This window comes from Scaptodrosophila lebanonensis, unplaced genomic scaffold, assembly GCF_003285725.1.
Source record: "Scaptodrosophila lebanonensis strain 11010-0011.00,11010-0021.00 unplaced genomic scaffold, SlebRS2 tig00000024-arrow-pilon, whole genome shotgun sequence".
NCBI classification, from domain to species: Eukaryota; Metazoa; Arthropoda; class Insecta; order Diptera; family Drosophilidae; genus Scaptodrosophila; species Scaptodrosophila lebanonensis.
The window spans coordinates 16,015,183-16,041,677 of NW_022060538.1; the positions used below are offsets into that span (position 1 = coordinate 16,015,183).

The 26,495-nt window shown below is 39.9% G+C and overlaps 1 protein-coding gene across 16 annotated transcripts in view; it reads right to left on the reverse strand.

Moving 5' to 3' along the window:
- Positions 1 to 6,111: 6,111 nt before the first annotated feature.
- The window catches only part of LOC115620830 (protein lap4), a 91,705-nt gene continuing 71,321 nt past the window's right edge, over positions 6,112 to 26,495 (reverse strand). For 6 of the 16 annotated variants that reach the window (XR_003995239.1, XR_003995244.1, XR_003995241.1 and 3 more), the window contains 7 exons: positions 25,592 to 25,745; positions 24,424 to 24,778; positions 14,775 to 15,317; positions 13,436 to 13,571; positions 12,468 to 12,647; positions 7,130 to 8,959; positions 6,112 to 6,595 (listed from right to left, as the gene is read on the reverse strand). Coding sequence is in view for 4 of the 16 variants with exons in the window: in XM_030514260.1 (XP_030370120.1) it covers positions 7,181 to 8,959; positions 12,468 to 12,647; positions 13,436 to 13,571; positions 14,775 to 15,317; positions 24,424 to 24,778; positions 25,592 to 25,745 (3,147 nt within the window). In the remaining 12 variants the exon portion in view is untranslated. Of the gene's footprint in view, positions 6,596 to 6,808; positions 8,960 to 12,467; positions 12,648 to 13,435; positions 13,572 to 14,774; positions 15,318 to 17,376; positions 19,144 to 24,423; positions 24,779 to 25,591; positions 25,746 to 26,495 lie in introns of those variants that run through there. The other 10 variants (XR_003995246.1, XR_003995238.1, XR_003995248.1 and 7 more) reach the window with 6 other exon arrangements.

Below are 26,495 nucleotides of genomic sequence, written 5' to 3' on the forward strand. Positions count from 1 at the left end.
AATCGAGAAATATGTCTGGTTAGTGTAATATGACTTACTATATATATGCAATGCACAAATGCATTCAATATATTTAATTAAGCAGTTTAATATTTGAACAAACTTTATTGCATATTTGAAGTTTGAAGCTAGTTCTTGATGCCTTCTATTAAAGCGAGTCTACATTTGTTGCAGTTTAAATGCAAGTGCATACGAGCTCTGCCGAGCAGGTAAGAAGGCAGATATGTAGATGCCGCTTGTCTATGCACCATAAGGCAATGGTGGGGCGACATATGTGTGCCTCGTGCTGAAGGGAGCAGGACCTCGCGCTTACTTAAAATTTATGAAAACGCATCATCTGCACAGCACGTTCCATTATTTGCCAGATAACTCAGCGAATGGCGGCAAAAGGTGTGGCGGGCACGCTGCAGCGCCACGCTAACGCCCAAGGACTAGACGAAGCCCCACCACTGCAGGTGTCAGAGCAATAGTATATACTAGTATTCGTATGTGTGTGTTTGCTGTACAAACAGCAAGAAGCGTGGACATTTTTCACAAACTTCAAATGCGCGCACGACCAGCAGCAGAAACAGCACACAGCATCTTTAGAGGATTTATGCGTGTAATGTGAAAAATTTCAAGCTTGTCCGAGCAACAATAGCAGAAAAATGGCAACAACAACACCAATAACATAAACAGAAAATACTGGAAATTTATGTGACACAAAGCGATTGTGTGGAGAAGGGGTAGTGCGAGGACATTTGTGTTTAACCAAGCATAATCCCATTAAATCTGACAGAATAGCATGCAAGCTGGCGACAATTTGATATTCATACATACTATACACATACATAGTACATACATATATGTATGCTTACGTAAGAGGGTCCTGACAGCTCCTGAGCTGTGTGGGCCCGACTTTGTCAAATGCAGCGCTGAACTGCTTGCCGTTTTGACGTCAGTTGCATTGCCCAATCACTGGAGTGTATTAAAATGTATAACAAACTGTTTTCCCCTGCAATAGAAACAAAATCATCAACAGTCGTCGTCGTCGTCGTGGCTTAGGGTGCCTAGAGATTTGCTAACAATGTTGTTCTTGTTGTTGTCGGTTTCTGTTAAGGCGCCTGCAGCGCGAGCTCCGAAAATGAGATTTTGATTAATGCGCTGCACGTTGCATCAGTCGTAATGAGGGGAGTGGAGAGAGGGGAGGAGGACAGGAGGGGCAGCGGCATTAGTGTCATTGCCAAAATACCCGCAGAGAAGGCAGCAACAACAACATCCAACAACTGAACCTGCACTTGAAGTGTGCGCCAAATGCAAATTCAAAACAGGCGGGGAACCCTGGAACCTCAACCCGCAACCCATCAAAAGCTGCAACCACATCCATTTGTCTTGCTCAGTGACGACGAATGCCGCGGCGGCCTTTGGGCGAAATGTTGGAAAATTCTGCGAAGAGCCGTCCTGGCCAGGACACAATTCTTGCGTTTGCCGGTGGCACATGTAACTTACACCGTATGCTGACGTCAGCCGCGCTCTGTCTGCATTTGAGGTGGCCCAAAGTTCTTCGAAGAAGGTTGCTATACCTACGTTTATATAAGGGTTGTGGTGCAGTCATTTCTAGATAGAAAATTGCACCCTGGACCAACCTTTTGAGAAATATCGTAATTTGCTGCACTAAGTTAGGAAGAAGGAGATGCTGCAGTTTCTTGGCATAGTACTGGACTGAAATTGTTTCGCTAATAACTTTTCTATAAATTGATCGATTTCGATGAAATTTAAAACAAACCTAGATTGTTGTAATTAGAATCAGCGTGAAAAGTTTTTTATGTAGCTTTCGAAATGTGGACAGTATTGGCAATATTTTCTATAGGAGAGAGGGGGGGAGGGGGAATATGAAAAAACTTAAATAAATTATTTTGTAAACTGAAATATATCGGACTGGAAAGAATTATAGGCCAACTCCTATTTTAAACAAGAAAGAACGCTACAGTCGAGCAAGCCCGACAGTGTAATACCCTGTACCCAGGTAAACTTCCGTCACTGAGTTATATGCGCCCATAGCAGCAGCAAAAACAGGAAGAAGAAGAGCGAACTTGTTGCTGCAGTTTGGTGGGGTTGTACTGGCGAGAATTTGTTTCGCTAATAACTTTTCTTAGAATTGACCGAATTGAATAAAATTTGGAACAACAGTAGACAATTATATATAAATTATGTGTGCAAAGTTTGGTTAAGGTAGTATTTGTGGACGCTATTGACGAAATTCTGTAGCGGGGGAAAGGGGGGAAAATTAAAAAAAAATAAAATAAACTCGTCCTTTCTCGGACCTATGAGAATCTGGATGCCAACTTTGGTTATTCTAGCTTTTATAGTTTCTGAGATCCTTGCGTTCATCCAGACGGACGGACAAATCTAGATCGATTTCTCTCGTCATGCTGATTCAGAATATATATACTTTATGGGGTCGGAGATGCTTCCTTCTGAATGTTACATACTTTGCACAAACCTAATTTAGCCTTTTTACCCTACGGGTACAGGGTATAATAAAACGGCAAAAAATACCAAAGTTAGTAAAAGCCGGCCATATCGGTTATATGGCAGCTATACAAGTATGAATTAGTGGCCTAAACTGAACCAAACTTGGTATGTCGTCTTAGAGGGCCAAAATATGCGTACAAACTAAATTTGGGGCAAATATCTTAATATTTCGAATTTATGCCAAAAAATGTGGATTTTGGACCATAGTGCACTGTTAAGCTCTCTGTAAAGCGGGCAGAGTATAAAAACTGGCGTATACAGCGGCTGTTAAGGTGGCCAAATAATTTTCACATAGAAACAAATTGAAATCAGTCTTTAGGCAACAACAAAATCCGATTGTTGTAACAGTCAAATAATAGAAGCAGTGTGTTAATGCTAATCGATTTACTCGAGGTGTCAATTGCATCTGAAGGCAAATGTTTCCTGGAAGTGATCGATTTGGATACAATTTAATTTGCATAGAGAATTACATACATAGATTATATAAAGTTTAGTTAAACCAGCTAGTTAATACTGAATCGTATTGCTTTTTAAGCTTTCAGACATAACATCTTTCGCAACACCTTTGCTTTTTATGGCTTCGATTAGGTTCTTTAAATTTAACCGAGAAATAAGTGTCTATAAATATTAAATATGCTTTTAGTGCTTTGTATGAGAAGCGTACAGGAAAGACAACTTTTAAATGTTTCTATGGCTCTAGGTGTGGATGCCATTTCGCGCATTTGCCAAAGCCACAACTCCCGTTACTGTTCCTTTTTATTTTCATGGCTATGGATGTGGATGCCTTTTCACACATTCCTCCCGTTGCTGTTCTGTTTCTTTTGCTCTAAACGTAGATACCCTTTCGCGAAGATCATACAAACGTGATTCGGTTCATCGGCATTTTCAGTTGCTTTTTTCTCGCTCATCTTTGTTGATTGTGTGTTTTTTTTTTTACTAATAGATGCTTTTTTTGGTGGCATTTTATTGAATTCGATTTCACAATGAAATACTGAGAAACGAAACATTGTTGCTCGCTTTGAACAATCGCCACAAAACTTCACAGGTGCACCCACCGGGAAACGGGACTATTTTGAATATTGCCACAAAATCGGTTGAGCGGTTTCCGAGTCTATAAATAATTCCATTTATATATATACATACATGTACATAGATGGCATGTTGGTGTTGTGGTATTACTGGAGTTCCTTAGAATGGGATACTTGTAGTCGGTAGGGGATTGAGTAAGTCAAGACAATAAAATCATACCAAATGTGATCGCTCATACAATTCCGAAATCCACATCACATCCAGTTATATCCTTTTTTGGGTGAGTATATGCCCTTCAAAAATATAACTACCCTAACGCTTGGTTTTCCAAAAAGAGTATGATGCATTTTAGAAGAGATATATTCTAGCTAAACATGTTCCTGATGAGCTGCGAGACTATATGTTTGGTGGTGATAAACGTTGGCAAGCATATTATGGAAACATGGCTGGCAATAACAACTAGCTTAAGGTAATCGTATAACACAATTTTCAACTAAGTCTTATTAATTATTCATGTTTAAATATTCTTCTTCAAGTCAACTAATTCTAACAAAGTATCTTCACTGATGCCTACATTTTGACGATCGCACTGATGGTTAGTATGTATAATTTCGTGTAGCACGTATACTATATGCGAGTAATTCAATGGCTGGCATTAAATATTGAAGAGCTGTACAGTAAGCGCTATGTTTTCTGCATTTCTCATACGTTACGTATCCTCCACACACTGACGCAGTTTAAATCGAATTATGTCATTGCTCATACGCACTGTGAGCCCCACAGGTACGCTTGTTTATATGTACATTAGTGTGTGCTCTGCATACGTTTCCGCTAAAAACTTATGTTGATTGACTTGATATGTTTCGCATATGTACTATACGAGTATGTATACTCGGATGCATGTACAACGTACATACTAACTGGCACACAACAGCACAAGTTCTAACGATTTTCACATTAGCTGAGCAGTCAACGCACTTGTCTGCCCACATCGCCGCCAGCCCGCTCCCCGCCTATCTGCGAATGCCGTATATACTTACGTCGCATGTTTTGAATACCTTTTGCTTGGCTGTCGGAAAACATTCTGTGCTATGCTCCAAAATGGCAGCGTCTTCCGTTGTGGGTGTTCCTTGTTTGCTGCCACTGCGTTGGCTACTTACATACACATACAAGTACATATATTCGCAAATATATACATACATAGAGCTCGTCATGAATGTTTCATGTGTCTGAACGGAGCTGCTGACAAACACATTTCGTTTATTGTTGCCTTTAATTTCTGCAAAATGTTGTGCATTGCATACTTATTATAAATGATTTCCATAGACGCATATATAGAACTTTGTTATTGAGCTCTGTTTGTTAAGATTACATTTCATTTATAAATAAACGTGCATGCCACATTCGTACACCCGAACTTTTAACATTTTTCGTACATGAATAAAATATATCTTTATGAGAGGTCCAGCTGAAATTTAAAAAAATAGTTTGGCTGCCATGTGAAATTCAAAATTTTATAATGGATCATTATTTCTACAATGTAGCGATTCCGTTTCGGCATTGAACTGGTCTTACATTTTGTTAGTACACAAGCTTAGGACACATATTTTGGCAGACATTTTTCCCGCCTCGTGCTGTAAGGTTCAAATTCGGTATTTTCTTGGCTTCTTTGGGAAAAAAACACAAAGACACGTTTCGCAATTTCTTTAAAAAAAACTTCTTTGCGTGATAAACGAATTTTTATTTTTAAAGCATTGGGAAAATTAATAATATAGTTAAACATCTGACTGCCAAAATTATAGTAATACTTATATTTAAATATAATTTATTCTTTCGACACGAAATCGTTATTCTAAAATCGGTGAGTAGCAGAGATATTGTGTAGTCAGAGGATTCTTACTTTGTTAAGATGCTTACCTCACATTAAGACTCTTTAAAATATTGCTACTTAATTGCGACGTACTTGCAAGATAAAGCGGATTTAAGTTAATTTCATTCGCACCTTTGACTGCGGAATTACAAACAGTATTTAAGCCATTCAGCAGTTTATCTTTGAATGAATTCTTACTGATGCGTCGTCATTGTGAGAAATCGTTTCATATTGAAAACCAATTATTTTTTATTTTCCATACCAAATGGCTGATGGAAAGTGTTCATCAGGAGGAAACAACCAATTGAGTCCAATGATTGCTGGTTGTTTCGTTTTCGATTAATTTTTGGCAAATTCCGCGAAAAGCAGCTTTTAATACTTACATAAAAGGTTTCGTTGGCAGGACACAATACCGGGGCTCACTTCTTGATGTGCGCCTGCCACTTTTCCAGGAAATATGTACATTGTACTCGTACGTATGGAAAAGTATTTACTTACCACACAACAGCGCAAACAGACAGAGCTATTCTCTTGACCCGTGTAGTACGGGACAATTTGAAATAATAGCACGACCGCAGGGCTGGCCGTTGGCCCACCATAAAACCAAAATAAAACAGATTTTCTCACAAATTAAAAATGCATACAATATTTTTTATTACATGCAAAAAATGCTGCTATTTTTATAAAAAGTTGTTTGTTTGTTGTTGCAGTTACATGCTAAATATCGTATGTCTGTATGTGTTACAGTTTTGCTCGTTTTTACATTAAAAATTTAACGATGCGCACAATATAACTTCATTTATATCTGTATAGTATATGTATGTATGTGTGTATGTTTATTCGTACGAGTAGAAACTTCAATTGTTAACTACCACGAAAACGCAGGTATAATAATATATTTAAATTTTACACTTCTCTGCAAGTACGCTACGGGGACTAAAACAAAATTACAACTGGGCGCGCTTATGGAGAAAAATAGACCAACGAATTGTGGTGGTTGAAATACCCGTCTTTTTGTTTATTTGTGTGTGTCTCTGTGTGTGTGTGTGTTTGTGTGAGTGTTCACTTATATTATAGTCGAACCCATCGCATTGGGGAGGGGCTGCGGAATGCTCTGAGTTTTTGTCAAAGATCATCAAATCTACTTTCAAAGTCAACTCGTTGGCGCATTTATTTTTTGTGCTAAAATTAAATGAAATTAATGTTGCAGTTTACAAAAAAAGTCGAATCCAAAATAAAATTTATAAATAATAATTATTAAATGAATGTTAAAAGCAAACAAAATGAAATTATTTAATTCAATTAAATAAGATTTTTGTTTGTCGTTTTTTGTTTCTGCTTTTGATAGCTGCTTTTTCATTTTCCAATTTGCCTCTGTCAATAGTTTTCGTTTGTTTTTGTTGCTGTTGTTGTTGTTATTGTTTTTAGCATGATTCTGTTTGCATTATTCATTTAGTTTGTTTTTTCAGTTTTCGTTTGAATTCAAAAAATGATGTTGACGATTAGTAACAAATGAGCTGTAAATGCAACGACAAGTTATTTGCACAATTAATTAAAGTTACATACATATGTATGTGTGTGTGTGTGCATGTGTATGTTTAGCATAGGCATGTTTATTATGTATAACGGCACATTTAACAATGTCTCTGATATGTGTGCGTGTGAATGCGTGTCCGTGTGCGGCGACATTATTGACTCTATTTTTTGTATACCCACATGAGGCCAACGGGGCGTATGCGTAACCAGAAACACATACCGTCGTCCTCTCTACTTCTTCTTGCCCTTGCGCTTGTTTTTGTTGCGATTGTTGTTGTTATTGTTGCCACTGCGGTTCGTGCTGCTGATCTGTCTGGACGCCTCTGGTCGCGGAATACCGCTCGTGACAATGTTGGAAACGGTGCGTGTGGTTGTAACTATGCTTGTGCTTGGCTCGGCAACATCTGGGCTGGCCACTGATTCGGTGGTTGTTGTCGTTGTTGTTATCGTCTCGCCTGTTTGCTGATCGAATACATGCTTCTCCCCCTCGCCAGCGCTCAATAGGCGATTGAAGAGCTCCTCTCCCGTCTCCTTGTGCTTCTTGCCGCCCTTTGTCTTCGTCTTCTTCACCACTTCGGTCACGGTAACCACAGCGGCGTTGTCCGCTGGCAGTGTGTAGGTATGCCGCGTCTCAACCACTGCCCCACCGCCCCCTTCGGCGCCCAGCAAATCCTCCACTGATTTACGCAACTGTTTTGAGATCTCGGCCAATGCACGCTGTTCGGCCTGCAGTTGCGCCAATGTAGCTGGAGCCAGTGCCTCAGCCTCCCCAGAATTCACGTCGACGGTGGCTGGACTCTCATCCTTCTCATCCTGTGCAGCCTGCTCTGTGGCTGCCGCCGCCGCTGCCGCCTCCTTCATGGTGTTGTATGTCTGTGACTTTTGCAACTTGCTGCCGGCAGCCCCGATAGCCTCAGTTTTCACCGTATTGAGATTCTCGATGACTTTTGCGCCCTGAACGTATGCAATGTGCAGGGCCTCAGCCGCTGGTCCGCCATTGTCCTCTACATCCGAGTCGCTGTCATCGTCCGTATCCGACTCGCTGCTCTCCTCGTCGTCATCCTCCTCGTCCTCGTCGTCGTCGTCATCGTCTTCATCGTCATCGTCCAACAATTGGCCAGCCAATTTGCCAATAATTGTATTGCGGTTGCTGTCCTTTATCAGCTCGTCGAGCAGCTTTTGATTGCCATTTTTGTCGTTGTCATTAGTTCTATGGACAACAGTTGTGACTGTGGCGACCCCAAAGTCAACAACATCATCCACGTCATCGCGCGCATCATCGTAAGCGCTCTCTTCGTCGTCCCGTGCATCGCCATAGGCGCTGCCGCCCTCCTCATCGTCGCTGTGCTCCTCGAGACTCTTTTGCAAATTCAATTTGACGCGCTCGTTCTCCAGCAACTCCTCGAGTACATTCTTCATTTTTGCATTTAATGACAGCTCCGTCTGGCCGCTGGATCCAGGCAGCACAAAAGTTTCACTGCGTACCACCCCTAACGCGCCCTCCTCCTCCTCCTCCTCCTCTTCTTCACACTGCCGCGCTTCTTCCCTATCTTCATCGTCGTCGAAAGAGGGATAGAAGGAGTCCGTTGTGCGACCCACTTGAATGGTTCGCGCGCTGCCATCGCCGCCAATGACAGGATTTACAACCTCCACAATTGTGGTTTGTTGGACGAATGTGGTGGACGGTGCCACCACCTCCTTGGCCAGCGTCTGGTGCAGTGCTAATGGCACGGCCTTAATGCGTACCTTGCCCGACGAAGCGCTCTCAATGGATGAGGGACCGTACATATCGGCATCGTGACGCAAAAACAACTTCTCGCTGTTCGCCTGCACAGTGACAATGGAGGCGGTGTCCTCCTCCTCCTCCTCTTCTTCCTCATCATCATCATCATCGTCAGAGTCCTCGTCGTCATCGCTGCCCTGCAGTTCAAGTGGTGGCTGCTCATCCTCAAGCGTCGCCTCGGGCTCCTGCAGCTCTAACGAAATGATGCGCTCCTTGCAGGTCTCCACCTGAATTAAGTTTGGAGTACATATATGGAAATGCGATTCTTTGTTTCTCTCAAATACTACGTCCATTTTACAAATAATAAAGGAAAGTAACACCAACAGCAATAGAGGAAAAGAAAAGACCATATACCAAAGAACACAGCCAAGAGCTTGCCAAATGAAGTGTAAGCGTGAAGCGTTCATAAACCAGCGCTGCTCGATAAGTATGAAATGTGCCAGCTTACAACTAATTTATACAGCATTGTGCGAGAAATGAGAAGCTTCCGAGAAATCCAGTGGTTGATAAGCTAAAGGACTTAAGAGCTAACTGCTTTGCTTAAAGCAAACTATTCGCATCCATCTATGCAAATATGTATGGTGCAAGAGCTGGGGAAAGGGGGACTAAATGTTGGAGAAAGAGGTAGAGAGAGAGAGTAGCGGTTTGTGCATTTGCATACGTAAGAGTGCGTGTTAAGTTGGATATTATGCTAAAGTACCGCTTAACACATCAGACATCGGAGAGTGACAATTGTGTGTGTGTGTTAGGCAAACGTACAAGTATACAGAGAGGGGGGTGCAGAGAGATGGAGGCGTTGACAAAATTCATAAATTAAGCTGCTAATGAGAGCTATGAGGAACTATCTTGCATATTTGCGAGCGAATGCATTGCTAACCAAAATGCTTCAACAGAAACAAGCTTCAAGACTGTTGTGCTGGACTTAAGTAAATGCTCGAAACGTTGGATGGTGTCTTACTCTTTTATAGTTTCAGTCTGATAGCTTCATCCAAAATAAACAAATTGTACATTTCTGCAGCCAGACAAAACACACTCAAACATTTCTAACTAGACATTGCGGTTTTAAATAAAATTATATCATTGTACTTTATGTAGTAGATAACCATTTGTTAGTGAAATAAAATGATTAGTATTAAGCTAATAGTAGTTTGCCTTGGACTAAGGTTTATTTCCTTCCGAAATGCTTGTCGAACACTTTCAGTCTGTTCTTAAGTTGGCGGTTGAGTAATATTCTTAAAATATGTTTTTATGCAATATTCTTTGAGAAAATGAAGTGCAACTACAACAGCCTAAGTTCCAATTATGATAAGCCTAGAGCAGATAAAGAAATAGCACACAACGAAGTCAATGCCACTGAAGACAAATTGAATGTGCAGTGTAAGTTGACAGGATATCCACAAAACCACACCCACGTCCAACTATTACAAACAACAAATCGACTCCGGCTGCGGAGCTCTGAGGCATGACAAGTAAACGAGTTTTGTTGCGATGATAAGCCGCCGACTGCCTTAGCCTTAGTTGGAGCTTGTCTTTGACATTCTGCGCGAGCTGTTGCTGATCCTGTCGAGGCGTAAACTCAAGAGCTGTGGTGCCCTGTGCCCGCAAACTTTTACGCTCCAGTCAAGGGGGGAACTACAAAAAATGGCTAGCTAACCAAATGACGACCCGGCAGGCTGACTGGCGGGCAGGCAACACAACTTTTGTGCCATTATTCTATTCGTATATAGCTCTTTACTCTCAGTGTGTCTACTCACGCGATTTGTGGTCGTGTGTGCCGCCGCTGACATTATGCGTCGGCTTGTTTATGGGGCTTTGTGGCCTCGCAGCTTCCGTCTACAAATTGAAAAGCGAAGCGTAGGCAGTCCAATTAAACCACCCGCAGTTGCTCGTTTTGGCGTGTTTCTATTTTTTTAAAGCTTGCAGCATCAAAATAACAAACATAAAATGTTGTGTGAGCCGCTTTTTTTTTTTTAATATCGGGGCGAAATCATTAAAACGGCACCTAAAATGCAAAAAACTTTTTGCTTTAATTTTAATGGACTTTGGCTCAGAACAAGCAACAAAAACCAAATAACGGCAATCGCGGGTCATTATAATGAGTTTGCATACTAAAACGAATGAATGAATGAATCAAGAATCGGGCCCAAGAGCGTTAAAGCACCGCCAGCTGTGCTCGTCGTCGCTTTATGGACACGCGAAAACAATAACAAAATGGCAGGGCTGGCTACCCAATAAACACACACACACACACACACACCCACACACAGAGAAACTCTTTTCTTGGCTGGATATTGCTATTGTGAGGCGGATGTGTGGGTGTGTGTGTGTATGTGTATGTGAGAGAGGCTTAAAAGGCGTCGCGCAAAACTTAAAAAGCAAGAAATATTGTATATACATTTTTTAACTCTCCTGCAAGACAAAACCTTTCAAGCGCACTTTCTACATAAAGTAGCTTATTGTCCTTTTAATGCGGGGAACTCCAGTTGCTGTTGTTGGTTTTTGGGGGTTTAGGGGTTTGGGGGTGCTGCTTCTACAATGGATAGCAAGGAAGCAGCGCTAAAAATGTCAACTGAGTTGGGTAGATATTAAAAATTTGTTTCCCCTCCTTGTTGCGGACGCTTACATAATGTCAGGATATTTTCATAGGACATCAAGTCAGTTGTTGTTTGTTTCTTTTTTGTGTATGTGGGTGTGTTTTTTGGCTAGCAAGTTGCTCGAATTCCGCCTCTTACGCACTGCAACATGCTCGTAAAAGTTATTTGAAGTGCATAAATTAATTAAGGAGGTCACAGAATGCCTAGCCTTCAACTTTTCAAAACTTTTGCAAAAGAATTTATGACTCCTTATGTAATGATGCTTTATACTTCTATATAAATTGTTGACTATATACAATGAGAGCGCAAAATGTTGATTTTGGTGCTTTAGTACGGTGCGAGCTGAATTATGTGCGTAAGACAAGGGTGCAATCAATAGTGGAGCTAATGCAATAATAGGACACATCACGGCACGACTAAAGACAGAAGGATAAATGCCCTTAAAAAAAAACAAACTTCAAAGACATCTTGGCTCAAGCTCAAAGAAAATATGAAGAACTAATCACTTTTTAAGTCGTTTTTTTTTCTATCTTTTGTTTATTTGAACTAACTAGAATATAAATCTGCCTTTCATCTCGAATATCCTGAATAGAAAACTATAATTTGAAGTTGATTCCTTAAATAGTTGTAGATTCCACACAAACGTTGCCTCTCTTTTTAACTGAGGCCACCTCCCTGCTTACCACAACTTCAGAAAATTGAAGTAGGTGCCAATATTTTTTCAGGTGGCTGATATCATTAGAAAGTGCTTTGCTCTTCCGACAGTCGATCGGCCAATTATGCATTCTAAATTAGGTATTCACTCGTAGTTTTTGAATATAAATGATCAGTCTCACAACATCGACAGAGAATGATTCACAAGAAGTTAGTAGGTGAGTCAACAGACATAATGTGATTGAACAACTCCAGTATCTACCTTCAAAACTATTGTCTGATAAAAATAATCATTATTTCATATTTCAAATTTCTTTGAGCGAGTTCCAAGACTTCACAACCAAAAGTACGATATTTATGTAACTAAAACGATTTTGCATTGCTAACAGAATCAAAAGTTGGTGCCAATTGATAAGATACGAGTAATGTACAAATTGATTGCAATAAAAAATTGTTTGCTTGATTGATTGATGGGTCGTTAGCTAACCTCCGTTTCGATGATTTTCTCAATGTACTCGACGGTGCGCAATTGAGGCCGCCCCGTTATGGGGCACGGCACCTCTTCAGTGCGGCGCACTATTTTTTCATCGAGTATTTTCTCGCGCTCACGCACGATGACCGGGCCATCGCTTGATTTTATGGCAATTTTTGGAAATACTATTTTCTGCTGGATAATAGACATGTAGAGAAAGAGAGAGATAAGAAATCAGGTTTACAGAATTGAACAATTTTGCAATACAAATAAAGGAAACACCAATTTTTTTAAATGTTTCTACTAAAGAGAACACGTGAAGCAATTAAATTGTATACAGATTGAAATTAAATAACGCCGGTTTTTGTAATGCTTCAGAGTTTTCTCTTCTTCTTCGTAATAGTTTTTTTTTAGAACAAATGCTCCTATTTCCTTGTACATAACCTTTTAGATACATTGTTTTACTCAGTTATATAGATAGGCACTATAATGAAGCAGTAAAAGGAATTTCAATTTCTAATATGTTTGTCTAAGTTTTTTCATTCGATTTTCAGGCAGACAGACCAAGACGTCTTTTAAAAGGGCTTACATCTTCAACTCTACACTCGATGAGTTTAATCCTCTTTATGAAAAACAGATCATTTTTATATCCTATTTAATTTCACATTCTGTGTGCCTTTTCTCCGTTGTCGTTCTGTCGCATCTATTAGTAACACATAAGTATGAGCCATTCATGTTTTGTTGTTTTTAGTACTTGTTTTGAGGTTAGTAAAGCGAACCATGTAAGCACAGTGGGGTGCCTGGTTTTACTGTTTGGTTATGTATTTATGGACAGGCAACCTTCTAAGGCAGAGTATAACACGCAAGTTAATGGCATTGGGCGGTTTTATTTTGCTTTGGGTATTTTCTATGTTCGGATGTTCGGGGTTCACACATAAGTTTCTTTACTCTGGAGATTGGATAGACTTTTTTGCTTGGCTTACCTCACGTGGCCTCGACTCGTGCGCGATCAAATCGTCGGTCATCTTGCGCATGTTTTTGATGGCATCCTGGGCCTCAACCGCCCCCTGCTCCAGGGAACGTAGACGTGCAGCCCTCCACGAAGCGCGCTTCTCAGCACTGTATGACATAAAAGTGATATGACGTTAATATAAATTGTCAACGAATTGCGACCCTGACCATAAATGTGGCGGCAGTTGATGGCAAGTTACGTTTGCAGCCACATTTTGGGGTCAGAAAGATTGACGAGCGCTAAAGCAAGAGTAAATAAATTAACAGAATAGCTGGGAAATGTGTACATTTATACGAAGCCCAAAATAAAGAGGTTTCTTATTTTTATTTTCTATAAAAAAGCGGGATTTATTGCGAATTCAAAATGAGCTAAAAAATAAATTCAGTGTAACTGTACAAAACTTATAAAAGAATCTGAGCGCGTTTCGAAATGTATTAAGTGTAGAGACTTTTGAAACGGATCAAAATTGCAGCTGTTGTTTGACTTCGTCTTCTATAACAGGCGGCAAAAAAGTAATGTGGATGTATCTCATATAGAAACTCCAATCTACGAAGCATACAAAATCGCATATACATTTGAAAATAGTAATGAAACAAAAATGAGATTACAAAACTTCGCGGTGATTGTTTTTTAGATTCAGTTACGTTACGCTTCTTTTTTGGAAAAGAACTTCGCAATTAGTTTTGCCTATCTTAAGAGTAATTAAAGAACTTATATTTGGCTCAAGTTGCTTACAGAATGAATAAAACAATTCATTATAATACAGTGGAGTTTGTATTTTTTGTTTTTTAAAAGAAAGTCAAACCCATGATTTTCGGCTTCATACAAACGTACAAGTATTCAGATTGCACAGTCCTTTATAGTATATGTACATAAAAACTGTATTGAGAGACAGAAAATGGCTAACCAGACACCGCAATTAAGTAAACAAAAGATTAAGTATATCTGGTGTACAAATTGCAAACTAATACGATAGGTAGGTACGATAAATACATAGTATTGTACATAGGTAGAGGTACATTTATAGTTTGCTGACCATCACACACACACTTTCAAAGGTGTGCGTACTATAAGTGTGTGTGTGTGTGGGTGTGTGCTAAAGTGTTTGTGTGTAGGTGCACTAGTATGTGTGTGGTCAAGAACCTAATCTTCAAATGACTAACAAAATTACAGGTCGTCTATCTATTTATTTCAAGCTGACGTTGCCTAACGTTCGATTTGCTGCCATTCGGGGCTGCAAATTGTGGTGACGTGTGACCTTTGGTTTACACGCATGTTAACTCTTTGGGGCGCCACGCGTAGAAACTTACTTAATGGTGGCGCGACTCTTGCCCGTGGGCGTAGTTGACGTAGTTGGCGACGTTGCCCCGCGCCCCTGCTCCTCTATCGATTTATTCTCCAACTGACGCACGTATTCATTGAAGCTCAGGCCTGCCTGACGTGCGGCTGCCGCAAGGGCGCGTCGCTCAGCCTTTAGAGTGCGCACGGGTATGCGACTGAGGGGGCTGGTGGGCGTGCCAGGTTCCAACTCCAGTTCCAGCTGCTCCTCCTGTTCCTGTTGCTGCTCTGGAATCGTTGCGTGTGCCGGGACCTCCGCTGGCTCTGCCACCGCGCCTATCTCCAGCTGCTGTGGCTGCTTGTTGAGTCGCTGCTGCAGTGCGGGCGGAATAATAACTTTGACCTTTGGCTTGGGCAGCAGCGAGGGCTTAGGAGCTTCCATTGGAGCTGATGGTGCGGGCGTGGCTATTAGTTGCTCCTGCTGCTGCTTCTTCTGTTGCTTGGGTATCTTGGTGGTGGCATGTGTTGGCGTCTTAGGTACAGTGGGCTGCTCTCTTTTGCTTTGTCCTGCACTGCTGCTCGTTTTTATATTTCATTTATTGTGATTTGTTGTTGGCGTGTCAGTTTCAATTGTGCGTTGTTGAACAAAGTAGAACACATACATTTATACGATAGAAAACATTAATTTTTGCCATTTTGTGTAAAATGTGGTTAGCACATGATGAGGATGAGGATGATGAACGGTTACACTAACAACAAACGGTGGTTTTAAATATGCTTCTTAGTCACATGTGGTAGGTGCAGTTAATGAGAGGGGCGTAGTCCGCTGCCGCTTCAGTCTATGGGCGAACGTCGCGACGCCTCGTGCGGCATGCAAAAGTTTTGGCATAACAAGTCGAATTTGTTGTAATTAAGAAGTAACAAGAAACACAACTCGGCATGTCTGTGCCACCTCATTGTTTGCAGCTTCTGCAGCAGCACGCCTGCCACAAAATCACTTTTTGAAAAACTTTGCCAACAAGTGCAATAACATGGCAGCTGGAGATTAGCGAACAGGCACACGAGCTCAGGACCCATCTAGGAGCCAGCCAGGACTGCAGGCTAGACAAATGGACAGATACTCAGACGAACGGAGTGCCGCAAAAACTTGCAACTCACTTGCTTCTTCGCCACAATGGAGCTCCTCCCTCCCTCCCTTTCTTGTTCTTCGTTCCCCCCTCGCACTTTATAAAATGCAAAATTAATTTGAAAAGTGAATGCGCCAAACTATTTGGCAACAACGTTTACACACATTTGCATTGTCAGCTCACCGCATATTCTTTTTAATTTTTTCTCAATCTTCTTCTTCGTCTGCCTGTAGAGAACTTTGTGTGTGGGGAATTTAGAGAGTGCGTGCGTGTGAGTGTGTGTGTGTGTGTGTGTGGAGGCCATGAAGGCTGCAGCTAGTCTTCCACTCAACTGCCTTTGTTGCAGACAAATTGCTACACACTTTCAATTCAAGCTTAATTCGAAATTACTCGCATGCGGTCCACGACGAGCAACGTCTATCCGGGCTCAATGCCCGTGTTTAAGCCAACGGCACAAACTTCTACTTGACTGATTTATGTTTTTCAATTTACACGCCGTCGGCATCTAGCAGGGAAAAGTAAAAGTTGCGCCTTCGTTTCGGCTTGTTGGTCCAAAGATTTTTCAATCGCTCGAGAACAGTCATGAATTGAATGCATTTTGCTTTGGAAGGACGTTCAGAGCATACACTCACAAAATATTTGCAGGCCCAAGCTATAACTAATGATTTTAAAAAAATCCCTGATAATTGGGATTTGATTTGAAATAATTGAAATTAAGCTCAGTAAAAACTAACTAATAATTTGCTGAATACTTTTTGGAAAGGAAGGAGCACCATTTTTCAAATGGCATGCTTTAAATGAGCGCTTGTTTACCTTTGCGGTAACTGTAGCGTTTAGCTTTAAGTTCAGTATTAATTCCTGCATTCCCATCGCTGGCCCTTCTTAGAAAATGAACAATGCTTTGCAAAAAGATAGATGGATGATAAGTGGGTTTTCCACACTTCATCGGTTCTACAGAAGATAAGAGTCTGTAAAAATTCCACTTTACTTGGCGTTGGTACTTTTCTGCCTAACTGCGAGGGAAATTCGCCGAAATGCAATCCTTTTTCTGTGTGCAGAAGTACTGCGGAAACTAAATGGACTACACTTGGCCTAGCACCAGCCTAGCTTGGCCTTGCATTTGAAATTTTTTCTGCATCACCGCTCTGCGCTCTTTTTTATTCATTCATTCATCCTTTGGACTTTTAAATGAACTTTTTGCTCACCTAGAAGTGGTGGTAAAGTATTTAAACGCGTTGAACTTTTGCAACTGACAGATTTATGCAATGGGTGCCCCGTTTCTTATAGCTACTTTGCAATTATTGCCATTGAACTTTTATTTATTTGAAAGTTCAGCTTAGCGCAAATATTTATCTAGCTTTTTGAAGCTAATTGCTGCCCGCGGCAATCTCTCTGTCGTCACTAGCATGAAAAGCCTAACAACCATAAATGTCAGCAACACGAATTCAAAACCAAAACCAAAAAACGCTTAAGGTTAGTATAAACAAACAATTCAAATAAATGGAAATTAATGTAGTTTTGCGTTTTATTTATTTTCAGTTTCAATATAGTACTTGTACTTGTCCTTTTTTATGCAATAACAAAAAAGCTTTCGTCACACATAAATATTGTGGCACATATTTCCATTTCCATTTTCCAATTGTGTTGCTACTGTTTGGATGTGTGGTGGTTGGATGCTTTTATTTGTGTACGGGTGTGTGTGTGTGTGTGTGTGTGTGGAGAATGATGTTGTGTATATGTATGAGCCATAACCGTAAACGTTATATAAATAGTACATACAAAATTGATTATTTTTACACATTTACATATAAATATTTATAAAATATATAAAAAGTTTAACGCTGACAACAATAAACAATGTTGTTTGACATATCAGATAAACTTAGCTTGCAGGCATTTTAAGGAATACATTGAATGGTTTGTCATACTTATATTTGTTGTAGGATTTCTTTAAGTTATGCTACTATATAAATAGTATAGTATATCAGCTGCTTGTGTTAATAGAGATAAGAAGCAATACCCATTCTTACCGATTCATACATTTACTTGTATATATAACTTTTTTGTTGCTCAGATATGGAAAATGCGTAACTCGTTTTCTGGGCTTTGGCAAAAAACAACTACTAGAATTAATTAATTAATTTATGAATAACTGAAAACAGTTGTCTTTAAAAATATGTAAAATGCAATAGATATTTCTCATTTTTACAATCTTTCATCATTCGCAAATGATTAATATTTGCAATGGTATTTATTATATTTATTTTTACTTTCTCTGATAACATTGGAAAAGTAAAGTGAGTTACACGCTTTGGTATATCTGTGAACAACGATATCACTATAGTTTGTAATCTGTCCTAGAAGTGAAATGTTGAGAACGAATGGCGATTGGAAAATCACTGAGTAATGATGTGAATATATTTCCAATGCAAAGTCCTTATTATGCATTAACAGAATAGTATAAATCACCTTCTAAATACGGTCTATTCAGATCTAACTGAACTGATTTGAATGATTGGGCAGCTTATTAAAACTTAAGTGAAAAGTCACACTTTAAGCGACAATTAACACACCACGCAACTTAAAAATGAAAAGTTAATGAGTGCTGTTGTCTTACTCTAGAAATCATTATTTTTAATAACAAACATTTCAAAAATGCAAAATGCCTATAAAATATGCAACCAACAAGGCGCACAAGTCGCACTTTTGTGACTTTTGTGTGAATTGTGTGGCTGGGGGTGTCGGTGCTGGTGGTGCATTCTAGAAACGCTGCATATGGGTGAGTGTGTAGGTGTATGCAAAAATTTCGAATGTCGCCGCTGTAGGCAGCTCAGACAAGGTTGCGCTAATGTTGTTGTTGTATAAAAAATAAATTGAAGACAATGGAGCAGGGATAAATAAATAGGATAAAATCATGTATAAGGACATTATACTAGTAGTATAGCTATGTTTAGATTAGTGGGTATTAGTAAAAGTTATATAAATTTGATGTAGTTTTTGTTGCTTCAGTAACTTAGCACGACATTATAGTCCACGTCACTTTTGTTGTTAAGGCCTTTAAAAGTAGTGTGTATGTGTGTATATAGTATAGTATCAATACAAGTATATGTATAAATAAACTAGTTAGTAACTTAGGCAGCATACAAGGTGTCACATTCCTATTTACTGCAAGTGGTTGCGTTTGTGATTGTGTGTCTGTGTGTGTTTGTGTGTGTTGCTTAACTTAATTTAGTTATAGCTTCTAAATACTGCTTCAATTTCTTCAAGTGGATTCCTGCAAAAAGTGGGTGAGAAGCAGAAACAGAAAGTTTTTTGATGTACAATTAAATGGTGCACAGGTACAGGTAGTGAAGGAACGAGAAGAAATACCGCAACAGAAAAATAATATAAATATATGTAAAGTATATCGGCGAGCGGCTAATTTGAAAGAAAAATTCTGCGCATTTCATTGTTCTCTTGGCTCGGTGCCGGGTACTGTCTCTCCTCTTCTCTAGACACCAAATGCTGCTGGGGCTTTCCCAACTTAATTAATATTTATACGGCAAAAGCAACAAACAACAAAACAAAACAATCTCGGATGATAGACAACAAAAAACTCATACGACCGAAAAAATGAGAAGAAATATAGTAAAAAAAAACACACATACAAAATGAAACTGGATAACAAAAAATGTCTGGTAAAAAACAAAAAGCATCATTAACGCCCTCATTTTTGGCTTAAGGTCAAATTATGCTTTTATATCAAAAGGCAACATATACATACATACTTACACACACACACACACAACGGCAGTAAATGTCATTGTGTGTGAGTGGAAATTTGCATACGACGGCGACACGCGGTCCATTTGTGGACGTAGCGCCAACGCCATAAAATATAAATTAATTTATGCGCAATCAACAAAACATAAATATTTTCATCTGCATAAAAAACAACACAAGAAGATATGAACGTAGTAGAAAAACAAAACCGAAATGTAAAAAAAATAATAAAAATAAGCGAAAACTAAAGCTGCGGTCGATGCTGCCTCTCAGCTGACCGAACCAATTGTTACGCTGCGCGCAACGCCTTCAAGGTCAACCGCTGCGCCAACCAATTGAAAGCGAGAGCGAGGGAGTCACCGTCATCCGAGCGCCAGCGTCGCCTTTCAAGGCAGCGCACAGTGGGACAGAAAATATACCTATAAGTTCCAAATCAGAACTTTCAATGGTGGCTACAGAGATAACCATTTGGTTGTGACTACCATTCTATTCTTTCTGCTATAGGACATGTAGAGAAGGGAACACTTCCTATAACCGTTCTGGTAACACTTTGTTTAAATCGTTTTATTGTAAGCATTCAGCAGCTTCGTGTGATCAAGTAAAAGTAAGCCGTTTCCTATATATCCAATTAAAATTTAAATAATGCGTAAGGTAGGATGTGAATCGATAGAAAGAACTGATCAGAAATGTGGTAAAAATGGCAGGTCAGGAGCAGCGGAGTTCCTGATGCATCAGTTGAGCGAAGCCTTTAGTAAGTGCCATTTGAACAAATCTTTACCTTTTCCGTATTTAATAATTGTCCATAGATCTTAAATAAAGATCAGGATTTACAAATAGTAGTGCCTAAGGTGACATTCGATAAAAACTCAATTGTATGTTAGTTTTCTGTTTACGTCCCACCGTGATCGGCGATACAACTTGAAATATGTAGTTCATAAATAACCAAACTATAAATTAGCCGATTAATGCATGGCTAAGAATTCGATTGCGTTTTGCCGCCATCGGCATCGGCATCGGCATCATCATCGCCATCGCCACGGAAGCCGTCGCCGCTGCTGACGACGACGACGACGCCAATTTGACGTCAAAATTATTCGTAGACACGGATCTGGCAAAAGTTTGTGCATGCCTTTGTATCAATAGTTTTATAGATTTAGACGAGTCTAATTTAAATATAAATAAAAATAGTTTTCAGAAGTTAGCGCGTATATAATAACTAACTATACAATTTGCGGATGCCTTTTGTCTCCCATGGAGCGATGGAGCGCTCCGAACGAATTGATGATGCGCAAAAAACTGGATGTTACAAGTAGGTAGGAATTCCTTGTAGAAATTTATTACAAGGCTATTAGCATTTTTTCTTTTTCGCTTTTTCGTTGTCGTCATTTTTAAAATTCCAAGGTTGCCCAAACGTAACATAATAACACACATTTAAATTTATGTAAAGCTGTAAAGTTTTTAGGTTCAAGTTCGCAGCTGTGCGAATTTATGTTGTTCAAGATTTTCAGGCTGTGGCTTCGCATCGCAATATTTTGAAACCGACTGGGCATTCAGTGTTGACATGAAGTAATGCGTAAATATTGGGATGAAGTTTTGAGTACTTCATAAAAACATTTATAGAGCAAATCCTTGTAAACTTGAAGGGAACATCGAGCTACTTGTACTTGTATGAATAGAAAATCAGTAACTCCCATACAATTGATTTTTCTTTTTCTCTAAATGAATTTGTTATTCGAATATTATTCACACTACTTGTTCTGTGAGTTGTGTTGTCGCTCTTCTTCAATCCATAGCTCATTAACTTATGAATGTTACTATTGTTAGTTAGTATTATTCGCTAAAATTCGATACATATGGTTTCTCGACAAACTGTTTTGTAGAAATGAATCCATTCGTTTGACGTTGCAAAAAAATTTTTCGACTTTGGAAGCGACCAAAACGTACTCAGCCTTTGGGGAATAAATTAAATTAAATTAAATTGTTGCTTCTCATAGTATAGTATTTTCATATTCCTAATACGTTTAATGCGTGTATGGGACACACAGCCACCACACAAACTGGCAGTCCAACTGGCTGTTGGTTAAATTAGGTGTCTACTGCCTGTTGTTGCTACAGCCTTGTGTGATATCTGTTTCAGACATCCTTGTGCCATCAGCAGACGTTGTCATTGGTGGCCTTTGACTTGTTTTTTGTTTAGGACTTTCTTTTTTCTACAACTTGGGGTCAAAATTGTATTAAATTACTTTGTTGTTGCTCATTAATAATGTTGTTAAAGTCAACAACTAGAGCACGACACGAGCAGGATACTGTCTGGGTAACTATAGCTCTGCCCCTTTCTTATGTGAAAACACGACACTAATCCGAACGGCTAGATGCACTGGAAAATTATATACATACAAGTATATTGAAATAGTTATATATGGAAGTTTTTGTAAAATAAGTTGTGGGCTCCAAAGTCTAACAATTACAGTACTGAATGGAGGCATTCAAATACTTCATTATTGCCTGAAAACGATCATCTATTTTGTAGAATCAGTAGACACAATTGTATACCAGTTTTGTTACAAACTACGTTCATTATTTTATATAGCTGCCGTCGGACAGATCGGGGCAAAAATCGCTCCTACTAGAGTAACCTTTTTTTATACGTTATCGCAGCAGGTGTTTGGTATTCAAGAGGTTTTTATAGTGCTTCACCATAATCTGAAGTATCTGGTGGCGGTACTTTAACATTCTACTCTGGTTCCTATAAAAGCTTAGTAGTTTAGTAGCCCGATCTACTAGCGCGAACATAGCTCTATTGACATATGTTATGTCCATATATTCGTACAATTATAAAGAAAAGAGCAAAGACAACTATTTAGATTTTTAGTGCTGGGACAGTCTGATTTACAGGTGCAGCAAGATAAGAAGAAATTGTTTCCAACACTTTTTTCTTAGTGTACCCAGATGACAGGTTGACATCGGGGCGTGCTGTTTGTTTGTGGAGCGAACACACGTTGCCTGTTTTTTGACATAACAAAGCAACAGCTCGACGCTAGCGGTAAAATTCTATATGCTCTATATAGTATGTACTCGTAGGTATGTACTCGAATATGAAAACACATAAGAGTATGTACATGATGTGGCTCGTGCTGCGGTTCCTACGTGTTGCATGCAACTTCGAGTGCCATTCAACCAAGTGTGGCGACAGAACGTGAGGCCGCACAAAAAGCGCTAATTATAATTGCCAGCCAGCAGTCGTTAGGTAACAAAGTTGGCGCTGTTTAAAAACACATTTGTCGGGAAACGCGCACATGAAATGCACAAAAGTCGACGGAAAAAAATGGATTAAGAACTGCAAAATGTAAAGGAGGAAAGACGCTACTTCGCATGAGAAACAAATTCATAATAGAATTCGCCGTAAGCATTATTAGGCGCCTGCAACTTCCTGTTAACAAATGTTTTATTAGTTTTAAAGATATTCTAGAATGCAGGCATTTAACGCTTTAATCTTTGCACCGAACGTGCATAAAAATGTGTTCGGCCTAAATCACGATTTTCCGCTTTACTGCATTGTAGAAAATCAGAAATTCAATGCCCCGCAGGCAACCAAATGATGAGTGCGTGTGCTTTTGGTTTCGTCCTAGCTTTACTCGAAATTGTGAAATGCTCAAATGAAGTTATCCAATTGTAAAAACAGCTGGCATTGTGCCTCGGGGAATTTAAGTGTGCCTGCCTGACTGCCTGCCTGCCTGCCTGCCTCCTTATCCTCCTACCTCCCTTATTTCCTACTTTTAACCATTCTTTTATAAAGAGAAAACGCGGCTACCTTCTAAGCCGCCTTTAGGCAGACTCAGCAACAGATACCCAGGAGTGTGGAGGCAAATTAAGTAATATTTAAATGCCTTGTGCTGCCTTGCTTTAAAATTAAAATGAGCACATTTTCCGGCTGTAAAATTATAGATACGCGTACAAGATAATAAGAAACCGAAACTGGCTGCATGTAAAAAGCGACTATGAAAAGAGATTTCCAGCGAAAAAAAAGGAAGAGAAAAATATGGAGTGTAACAGCAGTGCCATTACTTGATATTAAGTAGTAAAACGCCTTGAAGGCGAAGCCACACATCTCGTCCGCTGTGCCGATTTATGGACACAGACAACGCTTAAGTGCTACGTAAACTTAAACAGCTTAGGGCTTACTTTTGTAAAGGATATACATATATAGTATATATACCCTTAGTTAGTTATTAGACATGTACGTAAATGTGAATAGAACTTACACACTTTCGAATAACAAATTACGTTTCAATGATGATGAGCAACTCCGCTAGTTGCCTGGTTTGTGCATGAGAGTAAGAGAAATGATTTGAATGCATGAGGATTGTGTTCGAGTGTTAATATATCTATGTATGTACTATGTAAGTTCCAACTAGAAAGCAACAGAAACGAAAGCATTTTTTCAACCGGCACCAAAAACCAAACCAGAAATGCAGACAGAATGTTTCCTTCGTCAAAACTTAATGCTAAAAAGTTAAACTTGGCAATTGAAGCAAATGCACAAACACCGGGTGATGAAGATGCAAAATTGGTTCAGATATTACGTGTTTTCGGTACAAGTGTGTGTGTGTGTGTATGTGTATTGAACATAACTGTGCGTTGCTATTGTTGTTGTTGCGGTTGAGGTGGTGCACAGTGTCAGATTGTAGAGGTTGGTGGTGTGGAGTGGAGTGTGCGTTAAAATATAGTATAACATAAAACGCTGAAAACGCAAGCACCGATAATCCCAATTCCATAATGGCTTCTCACTCACCTAACATCCTCCGCGTCATCGAAGTCAGCCAAGTCGACGCTGCGCGACATAACATTGTCAACGACATCGTCGCGAACGGCCTTCATTGATCCTGCATCGCTTTCGGCGTCATTAATGCTGCTATCGGCACTACTGTTGTTGTTGTCGCCCGAGCTGGCATTATCATCGTTGTTATGCTGTGTGTTATGCCTGTGCTGCTTATCAGAATGCCTGGCATCGTCTTCGTCAATTTGGCTGATGGCAGGGGCATCGAATAATCTGGATTTCTTATCACGACGCAATGTTGCAATTTTCTTCTCCTCTTCCTGCTTCAACTTCTCGACTTCATCCTTTGACAGGAATGAGAAAACTTTTTCTAGAGAACGCGAGAGCGAGACCGAGAACGGGTGCGAAAGAAATAAAAGTTATATGAGCCATCAACAACTACTACATATACACGTTTATGTCCGCCTGACTGCCCGACTTTCCTTCACTCATTACGCACATCAGAGGGTCAAGCAGGCAGCCCATTAAAAAGCCGAAGTTTCGAGGCCAACTATCAAACCCAAAGCAATAAAAATAAATTAGCAAATTAAATAAATAGCGCTAGCTTACTGTGAAAATCCGCTGACTCTGAATAGCGACTGATTCACTGACCCCAGCTGTCTGCGTGGCAGCTGCACATGCCTCGACTTGCCAGACAGGCCATGCCACGACTTTGCCATGCAAATGATGCGCCCTCCCCCCACCTGCCCCGCCGCACATCTATATCTATTTCCTTTTAATTATACAGGCCACTGAGCAACAACTAGTGATAAGAGTCAAGTTCAACTTTGGATTGCAATTGCAATAGAAACCGATAGGAAGCGTACACTCTGAGGCTGCTCAAGTGGCATTTCATTTTATACAGAATTAAATTTCTTGCTTGGCTGTCTTTAATGTTTCCCCAGAATTGTAAGTTAATTTATAAAATGAGAGTCTGGCATAGATAGCGGCATGCAGAATACATAATGAAACTGAATAACATACGCAATACAAGTAATATACTTGTAGTCTTGCCCATAATACGCCTACAAATACTTAACTCACATCTATTTGAATTGGTCACATTTCTTGGACAATGTTCTATCTCACTTGTCTTGTAAATAGTCTTGTACTAATTATAAAGCAGCTTTATTTAAAGACTTACCTGTCTTTTGTGTGGGCTTGTGTTGTTCCTCCATAGCAGATTCGAAGAAGCGTTTTTTATCGGATACCGATTTAGGCACTTTAGTTGGTATGTTTGTTGTTGGTATTGCTTTTGTGTGTGTTTCACTTTCAGCAGCAGTTTCCGAAGGTGTTAACTGTAAAATTTCAAAAGCTTTTTGTTAGCCATTGTTTCCAGTTGGCACTTACACAGTAAAATCAATAAACATAAAAAATGGTCCAACTCTGACAGACACACTGTCTGACCAACTGTCTGACTTTCTGACTGACTGACTGACTGACTGGAGGGGGGTTGAGTAAGTTCTCTGCGTTATGCTGTTTTCAATTAAACGGCCTGGAAAAACTGCAATTTTCAAAGTCAAAGCTAAAAATCCAAACGACCATAAAGAAAATTGATGGCACTACACAAGTTTATTAAAAAGCGGCATCCAGCAACGAACGCCTGCTTTCTGTGTGTCCTTCTGAATGGGAGCAGAGCAGGATGCCAGAATACTCGTAACAGAAGCTCTCTAGCTTCAATCATAAAGTGACCAACAAATAGTGTTGGGCGGGTTTTGTTTTGTTTTCGTGCCAAGGCATATAATTTACAATGGGCGGCTGTTTGGTTCGAGCTGGAGCTCACCCAGCGCAAATTACACAGTTACTGGGGTGGTAAGTTGGTTGGCTGGTTAGGTTCTGGTCATTTATCAACCAAAGTCATGTACTGTCGGTTTTATGCTTTCGTACAATTTCTCCACATGGCTGCAATAGCCAGCGTTTTGGGCAACACGAGTCGATGATGACGGCGACGATGAGGACGCGTAGTTGGCTTTGCTTGCCAAGGACGCCGGATAAAGTCACAGGAGACGGCATTGGGGCAGCAGGTAGTTAGCAGTACAGTCTGCAGC